The sequence below is a fragment of the Oryctolagus cuniculus genome, chromosome 4 (genome assembly GCF_051225735.1).
Source record: "Oryctolagus cuniculus isolate XC-2025 breed Fujian yellow rabbit chromosome 4, ASM5122573v1, whole genome shotgun sequence".
NCBI lineage: Eukaryota > Metazoa > Chordata > Mammalia > Lagomorpha > Leporidae > Oryctolagus > Oryctolagus cuniculus.
The window spans coordinates 141,321,210-141,333,689 of record NC_142870.1 but is presented as its reverse complement, the minus strand read 5'-3'; the positions used below and the strand labels follow the sequence as shown (position 1 = coordinate 141,333,689).

At 52.5% G+C, this 12,480-nt stretch overlaps 1 protein-coding gene across 1 annotated transcript in view; it reads left to right on the top strand.

Moving 5' to 3' along the window:
• Positions 1-12,480, top strand: part of CLSTN2 (calsyntenin 2) — a 578,785-nt gene that overhangs the window by 476,870 nt on the left and 89,435 nt on the right. Inside the window, exon 6 of the mRNA XM_002716578.6 lies at positions 2,245-2,430. Coding sequence (XP_002716624.4) covers positions 2,245-2,430 — 186 coding nt within the window. The remainder of the gene's footprint in view (positions 1-2,244; positions 2,431-12,480) is intronic.

The window sequence follows — 12,480 nt, the reverse complement described above, 5'->3', positions numbered from 1 at the left end:
TGGGATAGACTTTACAGCCCTCACGTGCAGCATCTGCTCACAGCCTGTGCTGGGATAACACCGTAGGGAGCAGTGGGCGAACGTGGGAGCTCAGGGCAGGGTCGTGGTGCACAGGGACATTGTCCCCTTCCTCACCAGGGAATGGGTTAACAGGGCCTACTGCCTGCCATGCCCACCTGATGGTTGCGCCTGATCCTCATCCCAATGCTGTGATGGTCCCTGTTTTCCTGGTGAGGTGCCTGAGGCTTGGAGGACCTGCCCATGAGCTTCCTGACCTGGCAGCCTCAAGCCAAGATCCGTGCTGAGTCTGCTTCAAACACACATCTCCCGAGGCTCCCCTGGAGCGTTCCTCATTGCCATGCAAGCCTCAGCTCAGACAGGCGCTCCTCATCCAAGGGAGCCCCTGCTGGCCCTGGCCTTTCCTCCCATAGCGCTTTCTCCTCTGATAGAACAGCATGGGCTTCGGCATCTCCTGCCAGTCTCCCACACCCCTGACTTGCTCACTGCTGTATCCTCAGTGCTCCGAGCAGAGCCTGGCACAGAGAGTCCCTAAGCAAATGGTTGCTCAGTGAACAAAGTCATCTCGCTGATCCCTAAGCCAGGCCCTGTCCATGGTCCTGGTGTCACCACAGCGGCAGTCACTGGGAAGTCCTGCAGAGCCTGCCGGAGGCTGCAGACTGATTCAAAGTCCCACAAATGCAGGACTTTCTTGGTTCCTCATGGGCAAGGGTGGGCAACTCCAGAGGTTTTCATTTCTACATCAGAAAACGCCATTGCAGAGCAACATGCTACATGACAAACATTGGGGATTTGTAGACCAGTGGTGCCCATCACTTGCATCTCTCGGTGACAGAGTCCTGCTGCACAGGAATCCTGGCTGAAGGTGGACGCCCTCCTCACAGTGCACGGGCTGCCTGCTGTTGTTGGCACCCGAACCTTATCAACTGCTGTGAGCGGCTCCTGGACAGGCCCTGACTTTCAATCTTTGCTGTTAACGCATCAATCAATTCCTATGTGCTTGTCCTTGGTATTTATTTCTGTAGATTGCTCTGTTCTTGTGTGGTGGCATTTTGATGATAAGTTTGTTCTTCGTTGCTTGATTGTCTCCAAATTGCTTCTCTCCTGAAAAGCAAGGTGATAGTCCAGGGCCAGCATTGTGGCACAGGCAATTAAGCCATTGCCTGTGACATCAGCATCCCACAAAAGTGCAGTTCAAGTCCCAGCTGCTCCACTTCTGATTCATTTCTGTGCTAAGGAACCCATAAAAGCAGCAGATGATGGTCCAAGTGCTTGGGACCCTGCCACCTGTGTGGGAGACTGGGATGTAGCTCCAGGCACCTGGCTTCAGCCTAGCCCAACCCTAGCCATTGTGGCCAGCTGAGGAGCGAACCAGCAAATGGAAGATCTAGATCTAGATCTCTCTCTCTCTCTCTCTCTCTCTCTCTCTCTGTAACTCTGCCTATCAAACAAAGAAATCTCTTTTAAAAATGAAACACGTCAGTGGTATTTCAGCAAGTCCTGAATGTTGGCCTATCCCTGCCTTATGATCACATCATCCTTGAAAGCCCACGCATCTTTTGTCTGCAAACAAGACCGGTGCATTCCTAAAACTCATGCACAAGGCAAAACAGGGTGAGAGACGCAATATCGGAAATCGTCATCTGTGACGCATCAGAGAGAGGGGAAACATTAATGCAGTTTTACACAAGCCCTTGACCTTGAAGAGACCTGACACGTGCAGGTGGAGGTGCAGGTAGGGAGGGCTGCAGTGGGTGATACTGTGAAACACGCAAAAATGACTGGAGGTTGTAACTGCAGGTGCCCATACACCAGCAAAGTCAGGTCTCCCCCAGGCACAGGGCCGTATTTATTGTAGTATTTGTGTAAAACAAGACCAGCATTTCCTCTTTCTCTCCTCTTTATGCACCACCAATGGTCGTTTTCTGAGCTTTGTACCTCTCGTCCCATTTTCCCTGTAGCACACAGTGAACTAAGCACCCGCTAGATGTTTGAGATATGTGCTTGGGCGTGTTTTGCATACTCTTACATGGCTTGGTTCAGCTGGGTGCAAGCTCCCTGTATTTTCCCTGCATTTCTTGGGGAGGGAATCTTGCACAAGCAAATGCAAAATCCCCATTATCCTCCAGCTGCTCTGTAATATATTGCTTGAAATCCATTGACATTCGTAAAACAAGTGTTCTTGCAGAACTGACTTCCTGCTTTATCGTTTCCTTGTTGATGCAGACTGGGCCAAAAGGATTGAGTACCAGCCCGGCTCGGGGAGTATGGCCTTGTTCCCCAGCATCCACCTGGAGACGTGCGATGGAGCCGTGTCCTCCCTGCAGGTCACCGCGGAGCTGCAGACCAACTACATCGGGAAGGGCTGCGACCGGGAGACCTACTCGGAGAAGTCCCTTCAAAAGCTCTGTGGTAGGGGTCTGCCTGCTGTGACTCATTACGTTAGCCCATGTGTGCAGATCAGATGTATTCTGTGATGGTATGAAAGGACCGGTCCTCCCCACCTGCGTCGGATTATGGCGCCCCCAGGTGGATCCATTTGCTTAGGGTGGAAGGGTTGAGGACAGGGAGCAGCTTGTGGCATCAGACACGCCTGATTCAGGCTCCTTTTATCAGTTGGTGGCCTGGGTCCAGTGGCACAGCCATACCTCCGATGTTCACTGGTCATACAGGGATTAAATGGCACAGCATGTTTAGGAGCCGCCAGCGCAAGGCCCAGGGACCCCCACGCTCCCTTCTGCCCTGCTGGCTCCCAGAGAGCCACCTGACTGATGATGAGTGGGGTCAGTCCCTTGGGAAGAGGTTGGCCTCCTCCCCACAGAGCCAGCTGCATAATTTGTGGGGCTCCATGCAAATGAAACTGCAGGACCCTAGTTCAAAAATTGTTAGGAATTTTAATACAGGGATGGCAAAACTTTAAACCAAGTTTTCGCAACTAAGGCTGGGGTTGTGGGTCCCTGCCTGGGTCACATATCCCTGAGGCTGGGCCTGGCTGCCCACAGCAAGGAGAAGCTTAGAGTCAGGGTGGCGGAGGGAACTGAACACTCAGGTGTAGGGCAGAGAGGGCTGGGGTCTGTGGGCCGTGATGTGGGACCACAGGATAGGGGACAGCCCAGGACTTGGGAAACCAAGCTGAAGGAGCTGTGCTGTGAGAAGTGGGTGTGGGGGAACCTAGCTTGATGAAGCACCTACTGTGTGCACCTGCAGACTTTAGGCACACTATTTTGTATAGTGCCCCACCTGCACTGTGACGGTGATGTCGAGAAGGAAAATGTAAGGCCCAGAGCATGAGAAAGGACTTCTGCCAGTTCACATCCAGAACTGGAAGCCGGGTGTGTGGATGGCGGCCTCGTTAACCCAGCATCCACAGAGGCCTGGATCTCTGAAGGGAGCCTGGACAGCGTGGAGATGAGCGCCTCCTAAGTGGGCACTGCCCCTTGTTCCTAAGACGAGACACTCGCTGTGCCGAGGGGCCTCCTTCCTCGCCACACCTGCAGTCACTTCTATCCTTCCTCATTTTCTCCAAGAATACTCAGGAGCTCACATGTGACTCTGCAGCCTAGGAAAGGCCGTTCTCTTCCACTGGGCCTGTGTCTGGGGGTCACTTCAATCCCGCCAAGGAAATGGAGATCCCTGCATGCATACGTTCTGTCCTCTCGTGCCCCCACTGCTGTCTTTCGGGGTGGCTTTCCCCCCTCAGCATTCACACACCTGTGTATACACACACACACACACACACATGCACACACACACACACACATGCATGCACTGCACCCACACACAATTCTTCACCCACACTGCTCGCACCCACAGAACCCAGTGAGAATTTCGGAACTCTCTGGGCTCCACCCTATTCCCTTGATCACGTCCCAGGCCAGCAGGGAAGGGTGGTGGCAGCACAGACCTCTTTGAAACTGTACAGGGGATGGAGGAAACCGCGTCTCAGTATTCCAGATGGTTCTGGCAGAAACAGGTAGCGGGGCCTGTGATGGTCAGAGAGCCGCCTGCAGCCCTGTCCTCCCCTCTGCCTGAAGAGAAGCCATCTAGGCTGACATCTCACTCTGAATGAAAATCCCATTTCGCTACCCGAGCACCTGAATTCTAAGCCGACTGGCCCCCACGCCACCATGGGTTAGAGTCATTTTCTAAACTCCTCCAGGTTAGAAGGAGATGATGGAATCAGCTTGTTAAAGATCAGATGGGCCCCAGGGCACAAGCCTGTGATTTGATTTTGAATGTTGCTAGGGAGAGATGGGGAGATAGGGAAGGCGAGAGGGATTTTCCGAGGGAGAAATCTTAAGCACACAATTGCATGCGGTGTGTGAACATGGCACATTCCGTGTGGACAGCAGGGCAGGCACGCACAGCATCTGACCCTGGGAGCTGACTTTGAATGGCAGAAGTCTGTCTCCGGTGACTTTCCCGGTCATGCCGCCCACCACCCTTACCCACACGGGGGAACCGGGCTGGCACAACCCTAGCAGGTACAGCCAAGCTTACCTCCAAATCAGAAATCTGACTCTTTAATTGCATTCTTCAGCTCCCAGGAGAGCTTGGAGAAAAGAAGGGCAGAAGCAAATGAGTGAGACCGAGATGTGGATCTGGTGCTGGGGTCTGTTTCCCATCGGGGCCCCATGCCCTCTCCAAGGCCCAAAGGAAGAAACCCTGACTTCTGAACAAGAGGCTGGGCTGGGATCCCTGACTCCTGTGGGCCCTTCTGGTCCTGGAAACACTTCTGTGTGCTTTCAGGGGAGAGAGGAAGGCTCCTGCCGGGCCTCCCACCTGGGACGCTGCCGTGAGGCGGGAAGCCTCAGCATTCATGCATTTTTCATGCTACAAATCTTCATCGACTTCGGATGGAAACTGAGAGACCAATTAGGATGCCTGAGCACGAGATAATGAGTTCTGAACCAGGGGAGTGGCAGTAGGGATGAATCTAAGACAGATGTAGGGGCAAACTCAGCAAGATTCAGTAACAGATTAGCTGCCAGGAGTGAGAACGAAGGAATCTAAGGCTCCGCTGTGAAGATCCAACTGGACAAGGGTGCAGCCGGCCAGCACTAGGAATCTGGAAGCAAGAGCAGATTTAGGGGCAGCGATGACCATGGCCTGTAGAACACACAGGTGTGGTCCAAATCCCAGCCTGCCTCCACCCTGCTGATCCATCCCTGGAGCCCCCTCTGTGGTCAGGGCACCCCCCCCCCCGCCCCGGTCTCTCACCTGGTTCACCCTCGTCCCTAGGTTCTCCTGTTTGCCTCCCACCAGGACGTTCTCTCCCCCTCGCCTTTCCAGACCCCTCCTCAGTCACTATGTGCCTGTGCGTTGTGCACACTGGCGGTCAGTTCTGGTCAGGCCCCCTTGATTTGAGTTTTGGAGCTTCCCCTGTGATGCTAGAGTCGTGCAGTGACCTTGCCTTGCCAGGAATGTCTCCCAGGAGGTCATCATGCGAGTGTAGCTGTTGCCCACCACAGGGACTTCAAGAGGAGCAGCGAGGGAATCCTGTTGAAGGGGAAGTGGGAGCCTGGCTGGTGTCAGGCCTGCTGCAGGAAGAAGCAGCCACACTGCAAATGGCCTAGAGAAGAATGAGATGTCAGACAATTGCTTCTCAATTGTTCTACACATACATGACCATTCTTCCTCGGACAAAAAGAGCAGAGCAGCGAGGGTGCTTAGTACTTAGTTAAGATGCTGCTTGGGACACCCACGCCCTAAGCCAGAGCACCTGGTTTGAATCCCTACTCTTTGGCTTCCAATTCCAGCTTCCTGCTTTTGTGCACCTTGGGAAGCAGGGGACAATGGTGCAAGTAGTAGGGTCCCTGCCACCCACATGAGAGACCCAGATTGCGTTCTTGGCTCCTGGCTTTGGCTTGGCCCAACCCTGGCATTTGGGATGTGAACCAGCAGGTGGAGGATGGATGGATCGATCTATCTATCATCTATCTATTACCTATCATCTATATCTGCTTTTCAAAGAAACTACATAAATTTTTAAGATTTTATTTATTATTTTTTATTTGAGAGGTGGGGTTACAGAGAGGTCTTCCATCTTGGTTCACCCCCCAAATGGGCACAATGGCTGGAGCTGGGCAGATCAGAAGCCAGGAGCCAGGAGCTTCTTCTAGGCCTCCCATGCAGGTACAGGGGCCCAAGCACTTGGACCATATTCTAGTATTTTCCAAGCCCATAGAAGAGAGCTGGATAAAGGAAGAAGAACAGCTGGGACATGAACCAACGCCCATATGAAATGCTGGCGCTGCCTGCAAAGGCCTAGCCCATTATGCCACAGCGCCAGCCCTGTAAATAAAAATTGAAAAAGAGGGCCCTGACCATGTGTCCCCTTCAGCATGTAGGGGACTTCACTCTGGATTTCATAAAGCCAGGCTTCCTGGAGAAGTTGGGCCAACTGCTAATCATTTCCTGCAAACCTGGAGGAGGTCTCCACCATCTGACCACCAGGCTCTCTAGAGGTGCAGTGTCTCAAAACTGCCCTGAGTATCAGATGCATGCTGGAGCTCCAGGGAGACCTCGCGGTGAAATTATACTTGACATTTACAGCAGCCCAAGGCGTGGGTGACCCTGTGTCACTGCACATTATAGAAAACGGACAAGCAGTTTCTGATGCATGCGCCCTGGAAAGCACAGGGGGCAGGGGCTGTTCCTCGTGGGGATGGCAGGGCTCTTGGCAGCTGGCCAGCACCTCCTGTGCACAATGCCAGGGTCAGCTGTTTCGTATGTGGAGTCAAGAATTCCCAGAACAGGTCCTGTTGGAGCTTGATCTCATGGTCCGTGTGAGTGGTGCAGATGAGCCTCCCTGAAGTTGTTCCTAGGTTTTATTTATCTCAAACCCCCGAGGGTTTAACAGAGGACTCACTCATTCATTCGTCTATTTGTTTAATTCAAGAAAATATGTGCTGAGCGTCCAAAGGCTGTGCTAACTCTTGAAATAATATAGAGATTAATAAGACCACTTAACAAGTCAGTCTTCTGGGAAAGACAGACGTGTTTAAAAAGTTACACAGCAGTGTTTTTTCAAGATGCTGTGAATGTCCCAGGTTTTCTAATGTACTTGCAGCTTAAGGAAGATGGTTTTGAGAATGACTATCAGAGATTTTATATCCTGAGAATGGACCAGCTACCGGAAGCTGGCGTGGGTCTCTCTAAGCTCTCTCTCAGGAACTGGAGCTTGCAGCGTGATGGCAGCAGTCCCATAGTCATAGCCACTGCTCGCAGTGTCAGGGATCTCAAGGAGGCCTCTTCTTCTAAAGAAACTAATCAAATCAATCATCACGCACTCACACTGACTCCTGCGCGATGACAGCGAGCAGCGGGCTTCTCCCTGGAGATTTGCTTATTTCTAGGCGATCACAAGGAGCTTCCACTCCAGCTGTCCTCTCTGTTGGGGAGGAGGTCTTGGACTACAGCGGCCCTGCTGTAGCTCAGCAGCAGCCAGGTACCCACGGCCCTGCCCAAGGAGCCTGGATGAGCACTCCCTCTCCAAAGCCCTGTTTGCTTCACCTAGGAATCCAAGTCTTAGACGAGTCCCTCTTTGTCTAGGAAAATGGAAGTAGGCTGACAGTCTGATGGTAGGAACAAGGAGATGTGGGTCCTGAGAGAATGTTGGAAATCCTTCCTGCCCATGCTTCCGGTGTACAGATGAAGTAGGATCTGGGGCTGCTAATGGCAATCACGTGTGTGGATTATCAGGCAGGGCGGGACAGGTGATGCTGCAGTAACGAGTGACCCTGAAATCCAATGTAAAATAGCCCAGGTTTATTCCTCATTCCTGTCACGTAGTCTTCTTGGATCGGCTGTGGCTCAGCTCCATGCTGGCTCCCCGCCAAGTTCCAGGCTGGTGGAACAGCTTCTGTCTAGAACATTTTCAATCTCATGACAAGTGGGAAAGACACATGGGGAGCCATGGCCTGGGTGTTAAGGTTTCTGCCCTGATGTGGCGTGTGTCACTTGCACTCAGATTTCACAGTCAGAGAAAGTCACGGGGCCAAGCTGAAATCTGTGAGTCACAGAAGCATGTTGTGAACTGAGTGCACTGTGCCACCGTACAACCCTGGTGGGGCATAAGGCACTCGTCACGAGGCCCTCTGGCTTCCCTTGGGATCTTCTGTCACTAAACCACACCCTCATGGAATTGCTTCTTCCAGAAAATCAATGCCTTTTACCTGGTGCCTCACAGCAGAGCCATTTCCACCTGGTCCATTGCTGCATTCTCATGGCAGGGCCTGGCATGACTGAGCCACTCGTAGCATGGACTGGAACGATAGGGAGCTGGCCTTGCCCTGTGTCCTTGTCCCTGCTGTGTTCACCATGGGTCTCTCCCATGCAGAGAATGCTTTGCAAAAGAGTTGGTGTCCTTGATTCACTGGACCTTCTCCTTGAAATCCTTCCACCTATCCCCAGCCCACCCTACGCCCTGCAGGGGACCATGAGGGCTGTGGGTCAGTCACCCTTGCCACAGGCACAGCTGGAGGCACTAAGGACACTCTGCTCTCATTAAAGCCATAGAATGCAAACGCAGGGACCTTGGAGGAGGACTCCACAGGAGCATCTCCAATGCACACCGGTGCACAGACCATCTCTGCGAGTGACGCATCCTGTCTACCCACTGCTTTCCCATGGGATCCCTCTGGGAGAAGCGATAGAAGAACTCTCAGAGAAAGTAAATCATTCTCAGTTTGTTTAAGTGAACCAAGCAATGAAATACAATCTGCCACGTTTATGGAGGTCTACGCCATCTGGCTCAATGCAGCTTAATGCTTCGGGGCAGGTGACACATGCGAGTTAGGGAGGATGGCCTGTGTCTCTTCTTTAGCAGGGAAGACCGGGGAGCACCACATCAATGGCTCCCCTTGTCCTCAACATGCCGGTCTGCGGTAGCAGCCACCTGGGTGGGGAGCTGGGGTCCATGGGATGGAGCCGGGCATGGCAGGTCGGCTGGTTGGCCCCCTGCATACTACTGTGTCTTGGAAAGAACACTGGGTATTTGAGAGCCACTTCTACCTCTGGCCAGCTGTGTGGCTGTGTGATCTCAGTCCAGTCACTCCCCCTCCCTGGGCCTCAGTTTCTATGCCTGTAAACCGTGCACGGAGGAGGTAAGGAGCAGGGGCCACAGAGCCGGGAAGTCCGGATGATGGATTCACTCAGCTGCTCACTCAGCCTCAGGCTCTTGTCTGCAAGCTGGAATCTCAGGAGTATTTATCAAACACGTGAGCAATTAAGAAAGAGCTCATGAAGTACTTAATTAATTCAGGTCTGGCACCACACAATGCCCAATAAAAACTTCCTAGGAGGAAACAGAAAACTTTTATAACTATGACAAAGCAAAGCTTTGGAGTTGCCGTTTAGCCTGGCAGTTAAGACACCCACTCCGAGTGCTCAGGGTCGAGTCCCAGCTCCGGCTCCTGACTCCGGCTTCCTGCCAGTGCAGACCTGGGACACAGCAGTGAGGGCTCAGATAATTGGGTTCTTGCCACTGCCATGCAGGACCTGGATTGCATTCCCAGGCTGTGACTCTCACCCCACTCCAACCCTGGCCGTTGGTGGAATTTGGAGAGGGAATCAATGGATGGGAGCACTTGATCTCTCTCTCTCTCTCTCTCTCTCTCTCTCTCTCTCTCTAACAATAATAAAGCTCTATAAATATTGGATATATCTATAAAATATCCTTGACTGGGCCTGGGTTATTCTGTAACCAGCCTTGCCTCCAAACCTTCCCTGTAGGTCTCCCCCATGCCCTCACGCTAGGCTTCACTCTATACCTCTCTCCCTCTATCCAGATATGTTTGGAGAGGAATTTATAGTCCTCTCCTTCCCTGGTCTGAAGTGTTCACTGTAGTGTGATTTCTGTAGGAACAGCAAAGGGTTTCGCCAAAACAAAGGCCCTGACATGGTAGAGTTTCATACCCTTCCCAAATGCATCCCAGTTCCCCTTCCCAAACGCATCCCAGTTCCCCTGGACCCTGGAGGAGGCCTGGCTGCTCTGTGTGATGGCCGAGCTCGTCCCAGCAGCCGAAAGTGCACACACCTCTGCAGGGGCTCCTGCTGGACTGTGTCGGTGTCATTGGCTTGAGTGAGACGTGGAGCCCTGAATACTCATCCTGTGTCTCTCTGGCCGCCCCCGGTTTCGGGAACTGATGCACACTCTGTGTGTGCTGCAGTCACCCCTGACTTCACACTGGGCAAATCCTGGTGCCCAGCTCCGCTGACTAATTGGGCCAAAGAGGCTGCTGGGGAAAATGAGCTTTTTGCAAAAAGCCATCATCTCCTGCTTCCAAACCACTCACAGATCTCTGCCTGCCACCACCTTGATTGATGCCTTTCGTCACACATACCGAAGGAGGGTGAAGGCTTTGTTGGTTATTAAAACCATAGTGTGAATTAGTTTATCAGATACGTACAGGGGTACCAATCCAGGAGCTAGGAGCATGGGATGAGAACAGGTATGACGAGAAGTGTGGGGAGTAGAACGGAGGCCAGATGGGCAAGCTCCTCTGAACACTGGCTAAGTTAGCAGAAACATCTCATGGGAGCCCTGGGTGAGAGCAAACACTTTCATAAATATTAGCTGAGAGCCTACTCAGTGTCAGGCGCAGTGCTGGGCAAAACCCCTAGGAAATCCTATGTAAGCCACCAACTCTACCTGTATTTCCCTCGATAAGCACAAGCTAAGCATGAACGTGAATGGGGAGACTTGCGTCTCCCACTGTGTTAGTGTTTCAGTACTTTAAAAACACCAGAAGGGTGATCTGGCTGGCAGTTTTGGAAGTTCACAGTCTGAGACTGGGCAGCCCCATGGCTCGGGCAGCTGATTGGCAGTGGTGGAGCCCGTGCAGAGGAACTACCACTTGGTAATCAGGAAGCACGAGAGACAGGAAGCACGCTCCCCCTCCATGACCATGCGCTCCTCTTTGTGAAGCTCTCATGATTCCATCATGGACGTAATCATTGGACCTAATCCAATCCCACCCCCCACTTCCCAGAGGCCCCACCTTCAGACGCCGTCCTTGGATCCAGCCTCCACCCTAATCCCTCAATCTCCAGCATTCATCCGTTAACCATTAACAGTAGACTTTGGGGTTTAAATGTCCCTAAGAATTTAGGGAGCTGAATCCAATTCAAACCCTACCACCCACTTTCTCAGCCTGCAGAGTTGTGGAAGCCTCTCCCAGGGTGAGCCTCTCACAGGGCAGAGCAGAGCATCTGGGCTGGGGGGGGGGGGGTACATGTTTCCCACCAGGCAGAGCTTTCCTTTGCAAGTCAGTGGGGAGAGGCCTGATGATTCGCTCCAAGGCTGGAAGGAAAACCGGCCGGGTTGAACCTCTGCCAAGTGTATTGGTTTCCAATGCGGTGCCTCCCCTGAAGGATTTTCAAGAGCAGTTTCAGCTGCAGATTTTCCGTGGTTGGTGACTTTGAAACCCAATCCCTGAGGAGAGTTGAGGCTCTGGTATACGGAAGTCAAAAATTCAATGATCCTAGACAAATGGCAGGTAATGCACATAACCACCGTCCATTAAACCTTTCAGCTTATGACTGAGTGGTTGGTGCTGTGCCAAGGAATAGGCCCGTGCACCCAGCCCCCACCCAGGACCCTCCTTAATCTCCCTGGGGTTTTTTTTTTTTTTTTTTGCTTTGTATGTTAAGATTTATTTATTTATTTTGAAAGAATACAGAGAAAGAGAGAGAGAGAGATTTCATCTGCTGATTGATTCCCCAAGATGGCCACAACTACCAGGGCTGAACCAGGTCAAAGCCAGGAGCCAGGAACTCCACCTGGATCTCCCGCGTAGGAGGCAGGGGCCCACAAGCACTTTGACCATCTTCCACTGCCTTCCCAGGCCATCAGCAGGGAGCTAGATCAGAAGTGGAGCAGCTGCACCACCAACGGCACTCATGGGATACCAGCATTGCAGGTGGCAGCTTTAACCGCTGCACCACAGCGCTGGTCCCCAGACTCCCTGTTTCTTACTACTTGAATATAACAGGAAGTTCCTGATCCTCCTCCTTCTCACCTGCTCCTGTATGGAGCAGAGGATGTGGAGAACTCTGTCTTTGAGCCTCTATGGGCAGCTAATGGAGGCCCATGGATCCTCCCGGTGGGGCAGTCAGAATTCTCTCCAGGCCAGCCAGTCTCTCACCTCAACCCTGCCCTCTCCAAAGCTGTTGATGTGATTCTAATGCACAAATCTGCCCATAGCACTTGTACTACTTCCAGCCAACCGGTCTTCCTGCTCTGGGTCAGATTCAAGTGCCTGTGTTCTCAGCCACTGGAGCATCTGGCCTCAACGAATGGTGGTACAGAAGTGTGTTGAGTGTGAAGTGGCTCACATGCCTGCCCAAGGGATCAGGACCTGGGACCTTCCTGTCACAGCCCTGACCTCAGTTGTGTTGCCACATTGACCCTACCCTCTCCAAGTCAGGAACTGCGTCTCATTCCCTTTCATGTGGCAG